The sequence below is a fragment of the Grampus griseus genome (genome assembly GCF_964374135.1).
Source record: "Grampus griseus genome assembly, chromosome: 1".
Taxonomy (NCBI): Eukaryota; Metazoa; Chordata; class Mammalia; order Artiodactyla; family Delphinidae; genus Grampus; species Grampus griseus.
In genome coordinates, this window is record NC_139017.1 from 65,334,875 (window position 1) to 65,356,744 (window position 21,870).

The 21,870-nt window shown below is 40.1% G+C and overlaps 1 protein-coding gene across 1 annotated transcript in view; it reads left to right on the forward strand.

The window, feature by feature from the left end:
• Window positions 1–1,593: 1,593 nt before the first annotated feature.
• RGS5 (regulator of G protein signaling 5) overlaps window positions 1,594–21,870 on the forward strand; it is a 52,712-nt gene continuing 32,435 nt past the window's right edge. The window contains exon 1 of the mRNA XM_082651197.1: window positions 1,594–1,708. Coding sequence (XP_082507323.1) covers window positions 1,665–1,708 — 44 coding nt within the window. The 5' untranslated portion in view covers window positions 1,594–1,664. The remainder of the gene's footprint in view (window positions 1,709–21,870) is intronic.

Genomic DNA, 21,870 nt, shown 5'->3' on the forward strand with positions numbered 1-21,870 from the left:
AGGGCAAAGGGTGAGCTGTGACAGGGCGAGAGAGAGCCATGGACATATACACACTACCAAACGTAAGGTAGATAGCTTGTGGCAAGCAGCCACATAGCACAGGGAGATCAGCTCGGTGCTTTGTGACCGCCTGGAGGGGTGGGATAGGGAGGGTGGGAGGGAGGGAGACGCAATAGGGAAGAGACATGGGAACATATGTGTATGTATAACTGATTCACTTTGTTATAAAGCAGAAACTAACACACCATTGTAAAGCAATTATACCCCAATAAAGATGTTAAAACAAATGTATAGTATAGAGCTATAGCTTTCAAGTCTTTTTGATTATGATTTATAGTTAGAAATACAGTTTATCTAATGACCATGTTCACACATATATATGGATAATTAAAGCAAAAATTTCGGAAAACAATGTCTAACTTTCTTCATGCAATGTAATTGGATATTTGCCTATTATCCTCTATTTATTTAATTTAAAGCACGAGGTCATAATACACTATATTGACTTTACAGTTCCTGATCAACAGTTAAAACAGTTTAAAACAAATAATTTCAAATAACAAGGAACTTTATGAGCATCATATTTAATTCCAAATTTAGAGCTTTTCTTACAGCTTATGTGATGTTCTTTATTTTTAGCTGGGATTCATGCCTACCCTTAGGCATTTGCATTTACATATTAATTTATCAGCCCCTTGGGTCCTGAGAGGATGAAACACAAATAAAATAAATTTTGGTGAAAATAATCCTTGAATGGTGGGAAGCAGGAAAATGTTGAAGGGGAAAGCATGACAAATCTAGCCAAGGATGAGTGACTTGGTGGGGGTGGTGCTCCGAAGAATTACCTAACCTAGTCATCAAATAAAGATCAATCAGAATACCACTTATAGAATTAGGGGAACTTGGGGGCTAAAATCTAGTAGATAGAATCATGTAAGGTATTTTGTCTCTTTCATCACTCAGCTCAGGGGTTATTGCCTCCAAAAAACATCTTCCCTTGTGGTGCTTGAAAACACAATATCCTGGACCTGCCTCTATTGCTCACTTATGTCGTACTGATATGATGTTTGGGGATCTTGAGAGCAGAGAGTACCTTCTTCTTTGAATTCCTAGCATCCACCTGAGTGCCTGGCACATCATAGGGACTCATGTACATGTCCCCTGAACTTCTCTAACACTGTTTCCTCCACTGTGAAACAACGTTGGGCTATATGATCTGCAAAGGCCCTTACAGTCCTAACAATCTACGACTTTGACATATCTGAACTAGCCCAAGGCCCTCTGCTTCATAACAAAGCCCACATCTTTGCTGTGGTTGGTTCAAAATTATGAGCTAAAACGTGAATGATTTGTGCACAGTTTAGGGACTCCCCTTGCCCTGGCAGAGTAAGTGTTCTGATAAGAGCAGTTGGAAGCCTAATGCAGCAGCGCCTGCAGCAGAGAAAAGATTCCAGCCTCCAACTCCCACACAATTGCTGCTGTTCTCCAGCCTGCAATTTCCTCTTAGGCTCTGGATTGGTCCACAGAGTGACAGAGGGCTGGGAAAGAGCCTCTATATATTCCTCAGAGAAAAAGGCAGTCCCAGACGGATTTGAAGTTTTCAAAGACTTACTCTGCTGATAAGGACTTGTGCTCAAAGCTGAGGACCTAAGCCATTTGCCAAAATGTGTAAAGGACTTGCAGCCTTGCCCCACTCATGCCTGGAAAGGTGAGTTATTTTGACTTAAGAGGTGGAGATAAGGAGAATCTTCTCTCAGGGGAGGATACTCAGAGGCAATAGAGGGCCACTGTAGTTTGTGGCAAAACAGGTGGTTGATTATAGACTGGGAATTGCCTCCTCTCTGTTAATGGCAAGGTTTTGAAAGATCTGAGCTAGCAGACTGATGCAATATGAGATATATCATAACCATTTATATCCAGAACATCATTTCCTCTGAGGAGATGCCTATTTTATAAGCACTTGTTCAGACTCAGAAGTGTATGGTTAAGAGCATGGATTCCAACATCAAACTGCCTGGGTTTGAATCCTGGCTACATTACTTACTATTTGTGTGGTGTTGGACATTTTATTTAAACTCTGTATCTCAGTTTCCTTACTGGTAAAAATGGATCTACTAAGTATCTTCCTCACTAGCTGGTTATGAGGATTGAATTACTGTATGTGAAATGCTCAGAACACTGTCTGGCACATATGAGAAATGTGTAAATGTTAACCTTTATTAATGTACATGGAATAAGAAAGGAAGACCGAGATTTGCAATGAGGCAGAGAGGACTTCTCATTGTTCTTTGTATCTGGATACCATCAGATGGAAGGGGCTGGATTGCTGGACGGAAGACAGCCCTTGGGACATAGAGATTATTTATTAGCTATCATTGTTCTTTAGATACAGAGGAGCATCTTTGAGGCTCTGTGGTTGTCTTCAGACTGGACAATGTTCTGGAGGGAATCCTAAGTATCTAGACTAAGTAAACAGGAGGAGAACAAATATCTGACTTGTTAGAAAATTTAACCCAGAAATCCTACCTGATGCAGAGAATTAGGGATATTTCTCCTCTTCTTAGTTCTTAAGAATGAATTTGATTAAATTTTGTTTGATCCTACGTTATTTAAAGGAAATAAAGGTGATCCTCGTACAGCCTAACTTCATCCCTAAAGGCACTGTCAATGTTTGCCTAAGAAGGTTGTGTTGTTCAATGGATCTGTACTTCTGTCTCTTACAAGTTCAGGTTTTCTTTTTGATGACTTCGACCCTAGAAATAATCTCAAAATAATTTTTAAAGAGATAACATCCTAGCAAAGGAATTTGTCTCCAACAATACTGTCTAGTGACCGGAAATAAAGACCTCTCTCACTTTGTGCTGTCAAAAGCACAGATTAAAAAAAAAAAAAAAAAAAAGCACAGATTACTTTTGAAAGATGTGTATATTTTTTAAAAAAGTAAAGTAGGACTTAAGTAACTAGACTAGGACTAGATTGTAACTAGGTGGGCAATATTGGCCATTGGACCATCCTCAGGGGGGAAGACAGGTTTCAGTGCTGGGTACTGTTTATCAGCCTATCTGTCCCCCTAGAGAAAGCCTGAGAAACAGGGGGAATACAGGGGTGAAAGGCAATTCCTTGAACATGACGATGCATCATTTTTTCCATTTCCATTTTTACAACTCTGAGAATTGCAGATTTGACTTTTACAACAATTTTAACACATGTCTTTAGCCCACTTATTGTTTGAAATCATGTACTTTCATGTAATGGGTAAATCTTGTTAATTAGTGAACTATTGCCTCAGAATGGTTGTTAACGTCGGTCTGCCAGTCATTTTGTGATCCTATGACCCACTGCTTGGCATTTAGTGAAAAAGCAATAAATATTTGTTGAAAGTTTGGCATTGTTACTAATATTGCCCGATTTGTTTTTGTAAATATGCATAATGTTTACTGAGGCACATGGAGTGCACATTTCTTTCATTGATTCCTATAACTGTTTCATATCTGATTCACTAATTCACTACCAACATTGCTATTGATTCACTTTACAAATCTTTTAATTCACAGTAAATTCTTCTGCTCCAGGATATAACTAATGTTCACACAGTATATTATAGACTGACCAAGGAGCAAGCTTTTTTGCATAGATTGCCTGAAACTTTTAAGGCATATGGTAGAATCCTGTGATTATTGTGTCCTATTACATTTTTTTTCATGATCTGTTACCATTGCAAATATAGTCATATTTCCAATAACTGTAATGAGTGATTTGGAGAAGTGGAATTGTAGAGCTAGGGAGCTGTTAGCACACTCTCATGGAAAGAACCTAAAACTGTCCACTCTAAGGGACAAATGATACTTGAATAAATCCTTCCAAACCTGCCTTCCTTGGCTCTATTCATAGTGGAAAGAATACTGGTTACGGAGTAAAGAACAGACTTAGTTTTCTCATTAACTAATTTGTGTCCATGAGCAAGTGATTTCACTGTCCTGGGATTTTATTTTCTTATTTAGTAAATGAATGTTGGATTAGCTGTTCTCTAACATCCTTTCTAATCACAACATAGTTTAAATAAAGTGAAATACACCTGGTTTCAGTGACTAGCGAGAGATGCAAGTAAAGGAAAATTTTTCCTAATTTATTTCTCTCTAAAAGTTTGGGAGCCAATTAATGAAAATCGTCAAGAATTCAACCCTGTGTTGAAATCATGGCTGTGGCAGAAGCAATCTACTCAGTGAGAATCTGACTTCCAAGAAAGCAACATTTACTTCATGTAAGAGGAGCTTTGGAAAATAGTCCTTTCTCAATGTTTACGGAAGCATTAAGCCAGAGTCAACTTTGACGTATTTGTAGAAACTATTGTTTTACTATTTATTTATATTTTTAAGACTATTGCTCATTAAAACTCAAAGTTGACCTCACATTTTTTATATATTTAAAGAGACCAATAATCCAAATATTTGGGCAATAAATGGCCCCCACCCCACAATTTTTACCTTCTAGCCTATTGAAACCTGTGCTGTATGGGTGGGAATCTTAGAGTCAATGGAAAAGGAAAGAGTTGAGTCAATTGAAAGTCTTATTTTTACCAGTGATTTTCCGCTATGAATTTTAGGCTTCTTTTAAAAAATTCATTTTATTTTAAGTGTCTTGAATTTCTCTGAACAAGTTTAATTTTTAAAGTAAATATTGCTCTTTGGAAAAAGATGGAAGTCTTCTGAAACAAAGAGTGTTATCATTGTGATTCCCCTAAAGCTGTCACCATTATATAAAGCAACCAGTGTAATTATTATTGTTTTTGTCCATCGGGGTTGACCACTCCTGATACCAAATTTACAGTCTCTAATAAACTAAAAAAGAGGAGTAAAGGAGTAATGAAGACAGCTACGGACAAAGAATTTTCCCTGGGCTGTTAATAAAGTGTCACAAACTCTTCTATAGATATCTGACCTACATCTGATTTCTGTTTAAGATTATAAAGGCTGCTAGTTGTGGAATGTGTTTAATCCATAGTTCACACAGGGGCTTCTGGCCACCTCAAGTGTGTGGCAATGCTGGGAATTTCAGGAGCTATAGAAAGTAAATGGGGAAAGTGATGTTTTGTTTTGTTGTTTATTATCATTTTACTAAACATTCAATTTTTCCCCATCTTCTTCAATTTATGTGGGTCTAAGTATGGATAATTTAGAGTAGAAAAGTACATAATCAACTAATCTTGTAAGGTTGTCAAGCCACACAGAAGCAACAAATAGAGTGGGTCAAGGCTCCTGAGTCCACAGGATTAAGTAAATACAGCTTTTTCCAAAGGCATGAGCACAACCTTGGACCAATTATAGAGAAAAGATAAGCACCTAGTGAATTAAAGACTGTAGCAATGAACGTGAATAAGTGATAAATGAATCAGAACGGACACAGGATCATCAAAGAAGCCTAAGGAGATAGTAGAGTTTGGGATCATGCTTTCTGGGAACAAGTATGAATTTGAAGCTTGCTATTGCTGATAGAGAGTCTTGTGACATAATTGCAAATATTTCAGTGAAACCCTGCAATCTTAAGGAAGTGAATAAACTATTTAATAAAATAGCAAGGGGATGTTCCTAAGAAAAACTTTGTTTCAATTCTTACTGATGAAACAATTTCTATTGTTCCTCTGGATTGCCTTTCCAACCTCCATACTTGCCTTAAGCATAAGGGTGAAAGAACTCTCAGGGAAATTTCAGTCCACGTAAGGAGATAAATAAGAAGAAAGTAGCCCTCTGTGTTGAGATCCACTATAGAGGAATAAATGCTCCAAGTGCTAAGAAGCACAAAAGTGGGGGGAATGGGTGGGGAGCTCATAGAGCTTTGGGTAGCTATGGAAAACTAAGAAGTCACAGGGGATGATGCCTAAGGTTTATGAACTAAGCCTGAAAGGACTGAGGAGTTGGTCAGGTCCAGAGAGGAAGAGGAAAGAGAAGGAAGTCATCCCAGGCCAAGGGGCACGTCTGCATGTGCAAAGGCTGGGAGGTGAGAGGGGATTGATGTTATGACATCTTTGTGCAGTCTGTATTGTCTCTCTCATGCAAGCAAGGAGGGAACTTTGGATTTCCAGCTACAGTTAACCTCCCATGCACCTCGACCTGCATACTGTTTCCTTGGAACTTGTCCAGTGCCCATCCACACCAACTGTGAGGATTGAAAAGATCTGTTCATGAAGAAGATTTTCCCCCCTTTTGTCTGAAGGCTTCAATGACTAAAAAGACAATCTGTACTTGGCACGTAGTAGGCACTTAAATACTTTGTCAAAAGAATGCACAAATATTTATTATAGCAAGTGGAGACAGACCTGCTTCCAGGTTGTCCTGGTGCTTTCTCTGCTTCCAAAGGGATTGGGAAGGACAAGAGCAATGACTTTTTTATGCTACAATAGGATAAAGAGTGTATGTTGTAAAATAAAGAGGGCTTCCTGTTTGGGGGGCAGAGTGGAAGAGACTGGGAGACGAAGAAAGCTTTTCTATAATTTCATCAGGAAAACCTAGTTAAAGAGGTGAGTCTTTTTTTGCTTCTAATGCAAGATGAACCTCATGACATTATATCACTTTGGCTATTTCTCATGCAGTACTGTCCCAGCTTCTTTAATGAATTACATTCTGTATTCTGTTGCCTCTTCCTATTTTTTCTTTCATTTACTCTGAGCTATGTTGAAACACCAGATATCAATTCAAAACACTTTTAGATCCCAGAATCTTAAGTTTGGAGAGCTAACCTGAAAGGTTATCTAATTTGTTTCTCCTTCTTTAACAAGGACTACACACTATTATGGGATAGATGCTATCTAGGGAGGGAGTTTATATTTCTGGGGTTGTGTGTTAATGGCTTTTGTCTGTCCTGCTGGCCAGAAAGCAAAGGAACTAAACTTTAATTAGTTCAGTCAGGATCAATCATTAGTAACAGGAACCAGAATATGGCTGGAGGCCAGAAGATAACAGGCTCCTATCTCTTTCTTCCTTTAAAGTTCATTCGAATGGAGTCTCAGATAACATTAAACCTGCCCCCTATTTTAAAGGCTGAGTCACCCAGAGGATAAAGACAGTGAAAGCCTGATTGTTTTTCACTGAGAAAGTAACTCCTAAGGTTACACATTTTAGGGATATTAAAGAAAACCCAGAGTAAGGAAGGATGTAAGTTCACAGTCTATCCCCTACCTTAACATCAGCAATGTGGTGGAGTGAAAAAAACATGGAGGTGGTAACTGCACCTCTATTACTTCCTTAGTTGTATAAACTCCAGAAACTAAACCTCTCTGGCTTTCATTCCTTATCCATAAATGAGGATATTTATCTTGTTGGGGAGAGATGCTATAAAAAATAAATGAAATAATGTATATAAGGTAACTAGTTTTTAGTAGGCAGACCCTTATAAATACTTAATTTCCTTCCATCCTTCTTTCCATCTTTATAGGTAGTCAGAAAAACAACATTTAAATTTCAGTTATGTGCCACGGCTTTTTTTTTCCCCAGAGTATCAAATGATTTAATTACAAAACTTAAGCCACTTATTAATTATTCACCTTCTAAAAAACACAAACATGAGAATAAAATAAACACACCCAAGACTCACTAGCCCTTGTAGGATAGGAAGAAGCCTTGGACAGAGAGCCTGCAAATGTTTTTTCCATACATCTAAGTCTACATTTTCTCATGCATTCTAAGGTCCCATGTTTTGACACCTTACAGGGGAGAGGAAATGGAAGATACAAAGAGTCATGCACAAGAGGGTCACAAAGATCTTAAAGCTATTTGCTGCTAATGACTTGTACAACTCTGAGAAAGAGTATCAAATAAGCATTGTCTAATGTTTACTCCTGGCGAACCTTTAGTGTCATTCTTTGAAATTGCATCTTTGGGACTGGTTATGTTCCTTCATTATAGCTTTTGCTTATCCCCACGCACAAACCCTAAAATTCACACACAGTTTCTAAGTTCAAGTACAAAGGTTCGTTTCAGGACAACCCCGAGTTGAGGTAGTGTTTCTTAATATATCTGTAGTGTCTACTGTGGGTCATCCCCTTGGACAGGCTGGCCAGATGGCAGCACAATATGGGGGCCCACATGGTCAACTTTCCTACTGGCCCACTTGCTCCCTAATTTATCTGGACACCGCCTCACAGTCAACGTTGCATCTTGAAGTCAGTGATGACCTTGGCCTGTCTTCATTCTGAAGGTGTACTCTTATGTAACTGAATCCAATTCTTCACCATTAATTCAATGGAGCTTCCAAAATGTGTCAGGTCTATTCTTAGGAAGCATCCTGGGATGGGGCTGGAGGGTCCTGGCTTTCAGGCTCTGCAGGGGGTGCTGGCACAGCTTCTTTTCTCTGGGCTGCCAGGAACTCATGAATTGCTCGTTCTGTCTGTGGCCTGAAGATGTGGTTTAGCTTGGGATCCACCATCTGGTAAATAATTCTGTCCACTCCAGCTTCCAACATCCCTGACTATACCACACTCTGCCTCAGACCACTTCGCAATTGGTTTTTGTTCATCGTAGGATTCCATTCCTGCTTCTCCAGATGTGTTGACACAAAATTATCCACATTCTGCCTCAGGTTTTGGTAAGCTGGCTTGGTGTCCACGTCGGCCAGGCAGCCCCGGCGAAATCTGTCAATCAGGCCCCGGCTCTTGAGCTGCTCCAGGATGAGCGCTATGAGCTGCGGGTCTCCAGGAGGCAGTGAGGCCGGGTGGGTGGGGCCGCCACCCACCATGCCGGTGCCTCCACCTCCCCCGCTGTCTGTCATGGCTGCGCCCCCGGGCCCGCGAGGGAGACCGAATACGGCTTCCTCTCAAGGACAGAGGGCCTGGGTCCTGTGGAGGTGGCGGAGAGGCCAGAGAAGGAGGCGGCGGCAGCAGCTGCAGCGGCGGCAGGTTCTGAGGCAGCAGAGGTGGTGGGAGAGGCGGTGGAAACCCTGAGCCACGGCTTTTCATAAAGCTTATTTCTTTTCCTCCTTCCTCATCATAGCCTCATTAAAAAAATAATAATAATGATGAGTTTGTATAATAATACAGTATTTTTACGATTTTGCCCATAATTCTTTCAGCAAGTATCCCGTTTAAAAGCTCTTTACAAAACATTAAAAGACATTAAAAACCACGATTAGACTGAAAGATTAACAATTCTTTAATATCCTTAAATAGTCAGTAAGCGTCCAAATATCCTCAATGACCTTTTTGCAGTTGGATTGTTTGACCCCTCAGGGTCCAAATGAGGGTCACACATTTTTTTTTTTGTACTACTGTTAAATTTTATTATTAGACTGATAAGAACATAACCAGTCCCAAAGATGCAATTTCTACTTCTTTCTACAATTAATTGGGCTCTAGTTATGGAAAAGCACTTATTGCAAAAGCACTTTAAGGTCCCAGAAAGACTGAGAGACCAGTGCCTTCTATCTGGTGGGGGCACTTTAGCCATCTTAATTTGGAGCTGCTTGGTAGAGTGTGGTGAGGCATCCACGGTTCATAAACAAGATGACCTGAGGGGTTTGTCTCCAGTGCCCTTTCACCCACCTTTCACATCCCTTAAGTGACTGCAGAACCACCGGCTCCTCCACATCAGATCATGTTTACTAAGATCCTACTGTGTGCAGCGCACACCATGCCTGGAGCTGGAAGCCGCTGGGGCACAGATCCTTTTTCTGCTTTTTTACTTCACAACAGTTGAGGAGACTAAGCCGTCTTCCCTGAGGCACTGTTGAACAGATTCACATGCAATCACCCTACTCTTTTAAAACTGAAAGAGGAGGGCTTCCCTGTTGGCGCAGTGGTTGAGAGTCCGCCTGCTGATGCAGGGGACGCGGGTTCGTGCCCCGGTCCGGGAAGATCCCACTTGCCACGGAGCGGCTGGGCCCGTGAGCCATGGCCGCTGAGCCTGCGCGTCCGGAGCCTGTGCTCCGCAACGGAAGAGGCCGCAACAGTGAGAGGCCCGCGTACCGCAAAAAAAAAAAAACAACTGAAAGAGTAACCCCAAGTCACCACCCAGGCACCAACACCACATAAACCCCAGGGTCACACACTGCGATTGGTCCAGAGCCTCTTATATCTTTCCTAATCAATGGGCTTCCGGTCTTTTATTTCTTTTTTCCTTGCAATTTATTTGTAGAACACAGAATTTTTAGATTTAAGTATAAAAGGCTATGTAACATGTGGGTGGGGAATCCAGGGTCCTGAGCTGTAAACTTGGCTTCTACTAAATAGCAGAGGGTGAGTTATGAGTCAGTTCCCTCCCCAGGCCTCATTACTGTATTTGTAAAAGGTGAGAAATCAATTATATGATCCTCTTCACTCCTTCTATCTCCACTACTTCATTGTTCTTGATTTGGACACCATGTACTCTGAAGAAAGATTGTATTTTTATTTTAATTTTCCAGCTCTTCCCAAGTCCTACAGGAAGGCCCAGAAACTAACTTCTGGATGTAGCTTGAAAACAGTGATTAAAAGTGTGAAATATTCTTCCAGTCACTTAGGATCTCAATGGACTAAATTCAGTACCCTATATGTCTTAAAAATGCTTGTATGAAATTCAGAATAAACTCCCAGTTTGTGAAAAACATATATTTATAAGTAGTGGAAGGTGACTCTTTATTTTGGCAAATTCCATGAAAGGAACAGATGGTTTCAGTTTCTTGTAAAATTCGAGGGTGAATTAGGTTCAAAGATCATGGATTATAACAGTCTATGATTCTTGTACAATTGACCCTTGAAAAACTCGGGGCGTTGGGGGACCAACCCTCCTTGGAATGGAAAATCCACTGGCTCCTTCATATCCATGGTTCTGCATCTGCTGAATGGTGTAGTACTGTAGTATTTACTATTGAAAAAATCCACATAGAAGTGGACCTGTGCCGGTCAAACCCCTGTTGTTGTTCAAGGGTCAATGTATTTTGTTTACAGTTAATTTAGTTCTCTCTTATCTCAAGAGTATAACTTCCTTGGGGGCAGGGAGGAAAAGTGAAATAAGGACACAGACACGCCTCACCTTGGGTGTGCAGTGCCCGCCTTGACTGCTTTCACACTAGGTCCCGTGTTTCTTCAGTCAGTGGAAACTGTGGTCCGCTCATGCCCTTCTGAATGCTGCCCAGAAGGAGACTCTTCCATCAACTTAACAGTGAAAGAGTTTCCATCCTTGAGGCTGGAATAAGAAGGGTGAATTGGGGTTTCTAGTCTTTTACATAATTAACCAATTTTCATCTACCAGTTGAGTGGATACTAGAGTATAGACAATTCCTCAAGTGGCATGAAGACTGCCTCTGAATACATGAATCCATGTCAGACACAAATATGCACAGTGACTGCAATTTCTGACTAGAATGAGGACATATAGCCTGCCTCTAGACCAGGCATTAGAAATTGGGTCTTTCCTAGAAAATCTGTAGATGTGGCCAGCCTAATCATAGGATATATGCACCACCAACCCAACTAATGCACACGCGACTTCGAGCTTACTCACCCTGACCATCGTTCTCCTGGAAAGTCCAGGCAAGGTATTTCTCTGCAAAGCATTCTATTCAGTTGCCATGCTGAGATAAAATACCTTGCCCTGACATTTTTTTTCTCCTTCAAAAAGGAAATATTTCAGGGTTGAAAAGATTCAGCTAAGCAGTCTTTGAACACTTTGGACAGTAGATACTTGATAATCAGCTGGCTTCACAAATAGCAAATAAGGCTAAGACCATTATTCTGTATTCTACGTGCTTTCCTTTCTCTTTTCCAACTGCTTCCCCAGACACTTCTCAAGACAATTCCTAACCCATCTGGACAAAATGTCACTCAGATTCCTAAATTTTACATTCTAGAAAGTTGTGGGAACTATCATGTTAGAGTCTGAGGAAGATATGAAACATGAAGTAAAATACCTGAAAAACATGTGAAGTGCTCTTCTGTGTAAGTGCTCATTATTGGTACTGAAGTGCGTGGAGCTGTTTTTGTCCAGCTACTACTTTTTGATATTTTTTTGTGCAAACCATCTGTTTCTTGATGAGGCACTTGTCTGTGGGGATTCAGGAAGTTTAGAAAGAATCAAGATGTCTCATTAACAAGGTAGTTTGTTGTATTTTGGTAACATTTTAAGTAATAGTTTACAAGAGATACCTGGGTCTACAGGAACATGGGACTGAATGACCTGTGCACTTTAGGATAAGGTCAACAGTGCAGGTCACACTGAAGACTTTCCCAGGAGAGCCCCCTATCTAAGGTCTGGTGCTTTCTGAATAACAAGCCTTCAGAGTATTGGACTTTGTTGCTGAATCCCCCAAGTCTAAAACAGTATGTCACTTGAACACACACACATGCATGCATGTGCACATGTACACACACACACACACACCTGATATTTTTTATAACTTGGAAAAAAGATGGACTGTTTGTTGAAATCAGAGATTCACACAGACAGCTTGAAAGTGTCTGAGCTGGCTAGGAGGAAGCAATTTTTTTTTCATATAGATGAATGTAGATCAGTGGGGATTTTTTTTCCTCCCTTCACAGGTTGAATTTTACACTTTTCCTTTAGTAGGCAACAGTGAAGAAAAAACTTTCTGTAAGTTGAGATTTTCTCAAAATTGTAATTTGATAGTTCAAAAAGCCTTTAAAAAAATTTTAATTGCCCTCTAACATTTATCTTCCAGATCCTCTAAGAATAACTTAACCTTTGTCTCCCTTCCTGGTTCAGACAGGGCCTTGATGTTTGCAATTATGCGGAAATGTGAGTGCAGATGGCTGGACTGCAGCTGAGGGAAAGGAATATGTAACTCTCATTAGCTACTTATTTTAATATTTTATTAAATGGATACCAGTTTAAGAGCATGAAAAAGACAAGATTAGCAAAAACAATTGACAATTGTGACAGTGTAGAATTGAGTACCTAGCACAATTCTGATCACACACATACACACGATAAAGGTCTGGTGATTTGAAATCATAGATTCTGCCCCTTGAGATGGGATGTGATTTTTTTTCCCCTTCTCTAAGGTGACCAGCTTAGAATCACAGAATGAGAACAGGATCAGTGTCACAGACAAATTCCTTCTCTTATAGATGAGAAAACATGTCCAAACTGTTCGGTGACTTGTCCAAGACCACATAGCTGGTTAGAGTTGGAGATAATTCAAGGTCTCTGGATTTCCATATCACCTTCATTTTATTTTATCTGATGAACTTTAATGGCATGAATTTTGTGTCTTCACTTTTAAGATATTTATTCTTCCATAGACACCATCTTTCAAAAGGTTTTGATTAGGAAACAAACAGTAGTCTTTAAGAAAAAAAATGATTTGGAACAAAATTTCTATTTACCAGATGCCTACAACTGCCAATTACAACATCTGAACACATGAGAGAGGTGTTGCCTAGTAATTAAGAGCTCAGGAGCTGAAGTGAGATTGGGTGTGACTCCTACCACTGTCATTTACTGTATGATTTTTGGGCAAATCACCTAATTTCTCTGTGACTCAGTTTTCCCATCTGCAAGATGGGAATAACATTTATACCTCCCTCAGGGTTGTTATAAACACTAAATAGGGTTATGCATTATATGGGTTGAGTAAACCATTTAGTTAGCTGGGGAACATGTACTTTTTCTAAGTGTGTGATGTTTCTTAGTTATTTTCATGTTGGGATACCCTTGCAGCCATGTCTCAGAATGGGGCCAGAGCAGGGAACTGGAAAGCATCCTAAACTACCTTCATCTCCCTACAGAGCTAAACAGGACATATAGAAGTGGGACTCAAATGGAAGGGCCCATTGCGTGGAACATTAGAAAGCAAATGAGAAAAATAGGTGACAGGAAGCAGGCGAGAAGGGGGATCACAGATAACCCCTCTGAGCCTGGGTGTTGATGGAATAAATGGACTATTGATAGAATTTGGTAGCCTAGGGGGCATATTCTTTTTAGGAGTAGGTAATGAGTTTTTTCCTCTGAACTCAGGTCTTCTCCGTTAGGAATTCTTAGGTAATGTCAAGTCAGAACACCTTATCCTGACTTTCCTGATAGTTTTATAGTTACTAAATTAATTTGATTTAAAAAAAAAAAAACCCAACTGTAACTGCAAAATGCAGGACTCTAGGGAAGAACTCCTAGCTAGCTATGCCATGAAACCGAAGTCTATAGGATGCTGTGTCTGGTTTGAGCTCCTGGGGCTAGGAGAGAAGGAGAAAGATTAGAAAAGAATAGCTGGTCTAGGGAGGAAATTCAGAAAGCTAAATGCTGAAATATAGACCATTCAGTAAAGGTGAAAAGAATTGAGATTAGCTGTTAACTGAAAATAGAAAAGTAGAATGGGGATGAGAAGACAGTCTGACTGCCTTAAGTCTATTTTCTGTAGTGAATCAAGTCTGAAAAACAGAAGCTAAGAGAGGATATATTTGGTTCCTGTTGCTGCTGTAACAACTGCCAGAAGCTTAATGGCTTAAAACAATGCATATTTATTCTCATATAGTTCCGGAAAGTAGAAGTCTAAAATGGGTCCTAGGGCTACATTCTTTCTGGCGGGTCTAGGGAAGGAGTCATTTTCTTGCTTGGTCTGACATCTGGAAGACAGCTACATTCCTTGTCTCATGGTTCTATCCTTGACCTTCAAAGCCGGCAGTGTAGCTTCTTCCAATCTCTCTCAGTCTGCTTCCACTGACACATTGCTTTCAGACTCTGACCCTCTTGCCTTCCCCTTACAAGGACCCTTGTGATTACACTGGACCCACCCAGAGAATCCAGAATAATCTCTCTACCTAAAGATCCTTAACTTTATCACATCTGCAAAATTCCTTTTGCCACATAAGGCAACATATCCACATGTCCCAGGGATTAGAATGCGAACATCTTGGGGAGTTATTATTTAGCCTACCACCAAGGGAGACATGAGAATGAAACTTCTGTCATGTGACTCGCTCCCCCTCTCCTTCTATGCCTGTTTCTATGCTCTGCAGACCATTCTTCTGTCATCTTAATTGAAAATTTCTCAGGTGCAGGCTACACCTCAAAGGGTTAACTAGATACTTGCCCTATAGAAGCCATTATTCTTTCCTTCTTTTTTCTGTGGGACGTCCCTAGCACGCTCTCTGGGCCTGCTTCCCCAAACTCTCAGGTCTTTTTTCTCTTGTTCCATTTTATAGCTGACGGTCTCCTATCAGCTGTGATTTGCATCTGCAATACATAAAGTTACATTTGCATTTGTCTAAGATTGCTATGTGTTCAATCTAGAGGAGAGAGCTCAGTTCAAAGACAGCTGCTTTGCATCTTTCTTGCAGCACAGCAGCTAGGTGACCATCTGCTTGGTTCTTGGACCCTGTCCCCACCCAGAACCCAGACTTCTAACTTAGTAACTCCTATCCCAATAACCACACAATTGGAAGAATCCCTGTTCACCAAGCCTTGATGTGTGAGTGCCACAGGTCAGAATTCATTGCTCATTGGGAGAAACATGAGAGAATGCTATAAGAATGCTGGAGAGAAGTTTCCAGCATTGCATGGAATGCAATGACATATGCATTGACCTGTGACATATGCATGGACCTTGAAAGCATCTTTGGAATTTTTAGAAAACATATTAGGAAGATGGGGACTTCCATATTAAACTTTTGGAAGGATCCCTGGGGAGCTGGGAGAAAGACAGGAAGAGAGCAGCTGCTTTGGGATCCAACCAATACCCTCTCCTCCCTGCGCACACAGGATTCCAACCAAATCATACATCCCCAAATCTCAACCCTTCCGAGAAGCCTTCTCTTTTCTCCTTCATGGAGAAGCTAACAATGCATCCCTTGAACTCTCACAGAATTTTTTCATCATCCCTGTATTTCTTATCACTTCTTAACCAACTTCCCTCAGATTCAACTTTGGTTAGGTATTTGACATTATCTAATTTAATTCTTAGTCTAACCCTGCAAGGTAGATGTTTTCAACATTACTATTTTACCGATAAAGAAGCACAGATAAGTTAAATATCCAGCCCAAGGTCAGACAATACACTCCACATGCCTGAGTTCTGGGGTGCCAATTTCAAACCTGGGACTCATTCTATCTGTCATAGCCGCATCCAAAGAAAACTATGTATGTAGTTGGCCCATCATCCCTGGGGGTTCTGCAGATTCAACCAACCAGGGATCAAAGGCATGCGAAAAAAAATCAAGAAAGCTCCAAAAAGCAAAACTTGGATCTGCTAAGTGCTGGCAACAATTTTGATAGCATTTACATTGTATTTACAACTATTTACATGGCATGTATATTGTATTAGGTAGTATACGTAATCTAGAGATGATTTAAAGTACATAGGAGGATGTGTGTAGGTTATATGCAAGTACTACACCATTTTATATGAAAATAAAATGTTTGAGCATTTGCAGATTTTTATATCTGTGGGGAGTAGGGGTCCTGGAACCAATCTTCTGAGTATACTGAGTGACAACTGTATATATATCTTCTTTATAAAATGGGAACTACTTGAGGTCTGGAACAATCTCTTATTAATTTTGTAAAGCACGCCCCATACTATCTGGTACAGTGCCTGACAAACAGTGGTTGCGCTATTAGAGTCTGATAAGTGAATGGATAAGTGAATTTAAGAAGCAATAAACAGATAATTCTTGAAAATAGAAATCTTGAGAATAATAAGGTATTGTTACATTATGTTAAGGGAGGGAGAGAAGAAATGGTTTGAAATATAATTCTGTACTTCAGACAAGTAAAGGTCCTCTTATTCTTCATCGTTATGTCGTTATTTTGCTCAACACATAATAATTTGGCAAAGATAAATGTTGACCAAGTGTTCTGATTATTCAAGGCAACGAACTTGTATCTATTATATAAATTCATTGCCAGCGGACACGTTAAGTTTTGGGAACCGTAGTTTTATTAAGTGATGTAATATATGTTCACGTTGATTAAGGTTTAGGTAAATTTTACTTTACTACTCTTTCTTTCCCTCTTTTCCGATACCCTTTATTACCACTTTTATTTCCTGCTTTTATAAGATATAAAACAACTAGAGTCCATGTACAACTAGAAACTTCATTCTAGAAGGTCCTTCTTTATAATTTAACACAGAATGAGATGGAGATGTTCAAAGGCTATGGGTCACACCAGTGTTCAGAGAGGCTCTCATGGGAATGCCTTCTGACCTCTCCACATTTGGAGCTCAAAATAAACCACAAATTTCTGTCTTCCTCAACTTGAAGACCAGTTTCCCACTGTTCATTATCTGGCTTCCAAACTGAATTACAGAAAGTCCAGAAATCCTGCCAACAATAGTTTGAATAAGACACAGATTTTAAGGTCAAAGGGAAAAAAAGACTTCTACCCTGTCTGTCTTGTTCCTCCACTGTCTCTTTCCTTACTCCTAATAACCTACTCTGAGTGATGACTATGTAAGAGACAGGCCATAAAAGCATGGGAATTATCTCAATTTCCATGGGAATCCTTGAGTAGGGAGTAGCCAGTGCTTGGGAAAAACAATACTTTTTTTTTTTCATTTTAAAATAGCAGCACAAGGCTGGTGATATTATAATGTAACTCTGAGCTGAGCTAGGCAGCAGCAGAGGTCTCCAAATTTGCTTTCTTTGTCTCTCTGTAGGAGTGCTGTCCAGAAATGTATATCCTCTATGCTTTCAGAATTAGTTGCATTATTTCCAGGTGGAGACTTTCTGAAAGGAGCTTATCTCGCATGTCAGTCAAAAAGATCTTTGTTGAGTTCTATTCTATTCTATTTATTCAATAAACATTACCCAACACCCATGTGCAAGATGCTGTGATAGGATAGTAGGACAAATACAGTAGAACAGTAATAATAATAGGTAACTTTTAAGGAATATTTACTATGTGCTAATTGCTCTTCTAAACACTTTAATGCCTTAACGTATTTAGCTCCATAATATATATGTGAGGTAGGAACTATATTGTCACTATTTTACATAGACAATTGGAAGCTTAGAATTTAAGTAACTTGCCCAAAGTCACTCCACTAGTAAGTAAGAGTTGGAATATAAACGAAAGCAGTATAGAACTGTACTTTTATCCTCTATACCATCCTAGGAGTTAAAGCAACTTTAAAGTTATTTTCTAGATTCTCTGGGAGATCAAAGAAGTAAAATATGGTACCCACCCTCAATGGGCTTGTTATCTCACTGGGAGTACATACACATGGAACTCTTAGACACGCATTCACGAGAAAGTAGAGTAATTGGGTGAAAATGTGCTGTCCGTAACTTTAGCAGAAGGAAAGCATTCTATCCCTTGCTCTGCAACTTACTAGAAATCTAAGAATAACATCGTATGAGATCTTCGAAAAATATTCTAATTTACACAAACCTCAATTTTTCTACTTTTAAAATAAGGGTAGGGCAAATTAAAAGCTCTGTAAGGTCCATTAAATATAATCACAAAACAGAGGATCTTATGTTAGAGGAGAGAGAAAGCACTCTAGGTTTTTGCATTTACAGAGGTTTCAGGAAAATAAGTGAGATTGTTCTGGTCCTAGAGCATTAGAATAGTTTTAATTGTCATATGGGTGGCAGTCAGGAGGCAGGTTAAGGAGGAAGCCAATGGGACTAGGTATACAAGTAGTTATGGAGAGTCAAGGGAAATAAGCTTAGAAGTGGAGGACTTTGGAAGCAAGAAAGTGATGTTTGAAACTGAATCAGTTGATCAGCAGTTCTCAGAAGTGTGGTCCTGGGACCAGAGATATAAATTCTCCGGTCCCGCTTCCGACCTCTTGAATGAGAAACTCTGGGATGGGGCTGAGAAATCTGTGTTTTAACCAGACCTTCTGGTGATTGGGGTATATATACAAGTTTGAGAAACTTCATGGTAAATAGAAAGCCATTACAAGCAAGTAGGAAAGTGTTTGTACTCTGGTAGTGAGTGCAGGATGTATTCAAGTAGGAAGAAGGAAATGGTAAGGTGGGATGTCCTAGTAACTCAGGCCTGGAGAAAGATGCTAAATTTAGATATGGAGAGGAAAAGGCACATTTAAAAGAATTTTCTAGGAAGAAAGAACAACATTTGTGGTAGAGTATCTACAGGGAATGAAGAAGACAAACAGTTTAATGTGAATCAGAGAGTTTATAAATTATGGGAAGGAGAATATTGTAATTACAGATAAACATGGGATGTTGGGAAGGGGGACGGAATAGAAAAGGAATCTGTGGTACTATTTACAAGGCGTTTCACAGCTCAGGTCCTCGCTTTCTCATTTATTTTCTCGAGATGTTGACTGTGATGATCTTGAAGTCTTAGTTTATAATAGCTAGAGAAGATATTAGAGCTTTTCTCACTAAAGTTGTTTCCTTCCTTCCTCCCTCCCTCCCTTCCTTCCTTCCTTCCTTCCTTCCATCTTTCCTTCCTCTCTCTCTTTTCTTATTTTTCACCGAAGACAAGAGAACTCAAATAACTTTCTTAAGATCACCAAGCGAATTAGTGACTGAGCTGAAAATAGGGTTTAGTTAAGGGCAGATGTTACCATGTTTACTGTTTCTTTCCTAAATTTCCTTCCTACTGTTACATAATACGTTATAGGCTTTTTTGTGTGTAAATGTTCCTTCATTGGCACAGGATTTTCTGTAAGATAATAATAATTAATAATAATAATAGTAAATAATACATCCTGTCATTTATGGAGTGCATTGTCAATGTGCTAGGCATTACTATAAGTGCTTCACATATAATAACTAATTTCATCATCATAAGAACCTTTTGAGGTAAGTACCATTATCATCTCCAATTTACAGATGAGAAAACTGAGGCTTAGAAATTTGCCAAAAGTCACACATGTAGTAAGATAAATCTGGTCACTTTGACTTCAACATTCATGCCCTTAACCACTGTGCTATACTGTCTATTGCCTTTTAGGAAAAATTGCTTAGTTTTGGCATTAGCTACATTCTCTGGGGAATACCTCAATGTTTCACTTCACTTTCTCTCTGGAAACAGCCTCTTTGACCCGAAACCTACTTGCTTTGCAAACTCTTCCAGTTATATAACCTGAGACGGGAGTTTTGCCACACTTAGGAGTTGGAATTTTCTCTGCCAAGGTCGGCGAGAGATTGAACACAATCCAGCATGCTGCTTGTGACTATAATAATGGACTCAAGATCTGGAAAGTATCTTATGAAATCATCTGGACAGATCCAGATGTCATATGACTTAGCTGTTATTCAAAACAGCTGGTTTTGTCTTTTCTTGACGAATTTTCTTCAGCAATGGAAAGTTGGCCACAGTTAGTTCACTATTTCCATGTTTTTATCACCATACGGTTAGTAAGTTCTCCTGAACCCTCCCGTTTTTTTTGTGTGTGTGTGAGGGCTTTTTCACTCTTAGAGGTGGCTGGCTTTTGAACAATTTTTAAATGGATATATCATTATTTATATCTTTCTTGTTTGAAGCGTCACAGTGCCTTAAAGTCATTCCAGGAACTCTTGCTTGGGTCTGGGTATCAGCTTGGGTGAAGCTGGGAGCTCTGGGGCTAAGGGCAAAGTCTCATTATGGGCAGCATATAACTATCCCCCTCTGTGATCCTCCCACCTCCCTGGAGTCCCACAAAGGTGTGTGTGACAGGGGAGAGTGGGGTGTCAATTAGTTAGAGAACCCTAAACCACAGTCTTCTGACCTTGTCGTAGGGATTCCCTATTTTCCCTCTCTGTTTTTTATGCCTCTTCCTTTACCACTCACTCATCAAAAGCAATCCTTCTCTTTCGGACGAAGCCAGCATATCTCCCCAGTGAATTTAGGGTCTTGGAAAACAAAGGCCAGAAATGGGATACCATCTTCCATCAATACCTGCTTTCGGCCTCACAACACAACTCCCTCAGAGGTAAGAAATGCCTAGCTACCTTCTTGAAAGTCAGAAGAAAAACTATAAGTAGAGGAAAACATGAATTAACACCTCAGTACCTTAATATTTTATATGTTATTATTATTACTTTTTCTTTTTTTTTTTTTTTTTTTTTTGCGGTACGAGGGCCTCTCACTGCTGTGGCTTTTCCCGTTGCGGAGCACAGGCTCCAGACGCGCAGGCTCAGCGGCCATGGCTCACGGGCCCAGCCGCTCCGCATCATGTGGGATCTTCCCGGACCAGGGCACGAACCCGTGTCCCCTGCATCGGCAGGCGGACTCTCAACCACTGCGCCACCAGGGAAGCCCTATTATTACTTTTAGGAGTTGCTACAGGCCACCTGTTTTCTGCCTGTGTGCCATGAGGAGTGAACTCTTGCCCACAGCTGGCATGCTTGCACCTAGATTCAGGGATCTTGTGATTAAAATGAAGGTCCAGTGACCTCACATGGTCTTCGACACTTGGAAATATCAGGGATGTGGGGAGACAGAGTGTGTTTCTCCCCCAGGTGATGGAGGAAGAGGATACATCATCAGGTAGGGACAGGCTCTATTAACCTGCCTACATCCAGCCTGCATTTGACTGACAGGGAGCAAAGATGCTGCGAAGATAGACTTTTCCCCACTGCTTCTAAGTGAGTCAGGGCCTCGCTTTCTTTTTTCGTCATTGCTTTGCAGCCCAGTGCCTTCCTGGCTTTTAACATGTAGTTTTCCTCTTATCTTCCCCCGTACAGAGTCACCAGAAATTGCTTCTGGCTTTTCGCCAGGCAAGTACTGTTTAAGGCATATAATTCACTCAACCAAGTGAGAGAAAATGAGCATAATGCAATCAAATATTAATACGCCAGATGTTAAGGGAAACTGCTACAAACTGTAACACCAAGTGGTATAAGATAGTATTAAATAAGTAGATATGATGATGATGGTGACCATGTATGACATGCTATTTACGTGCCAGACACTGGGCTAACTTTTACATGCATCATCTCATGCACTCCACCCGGAAACTTTTTACAGCAGGCACTAATTGTATCTTCATTTT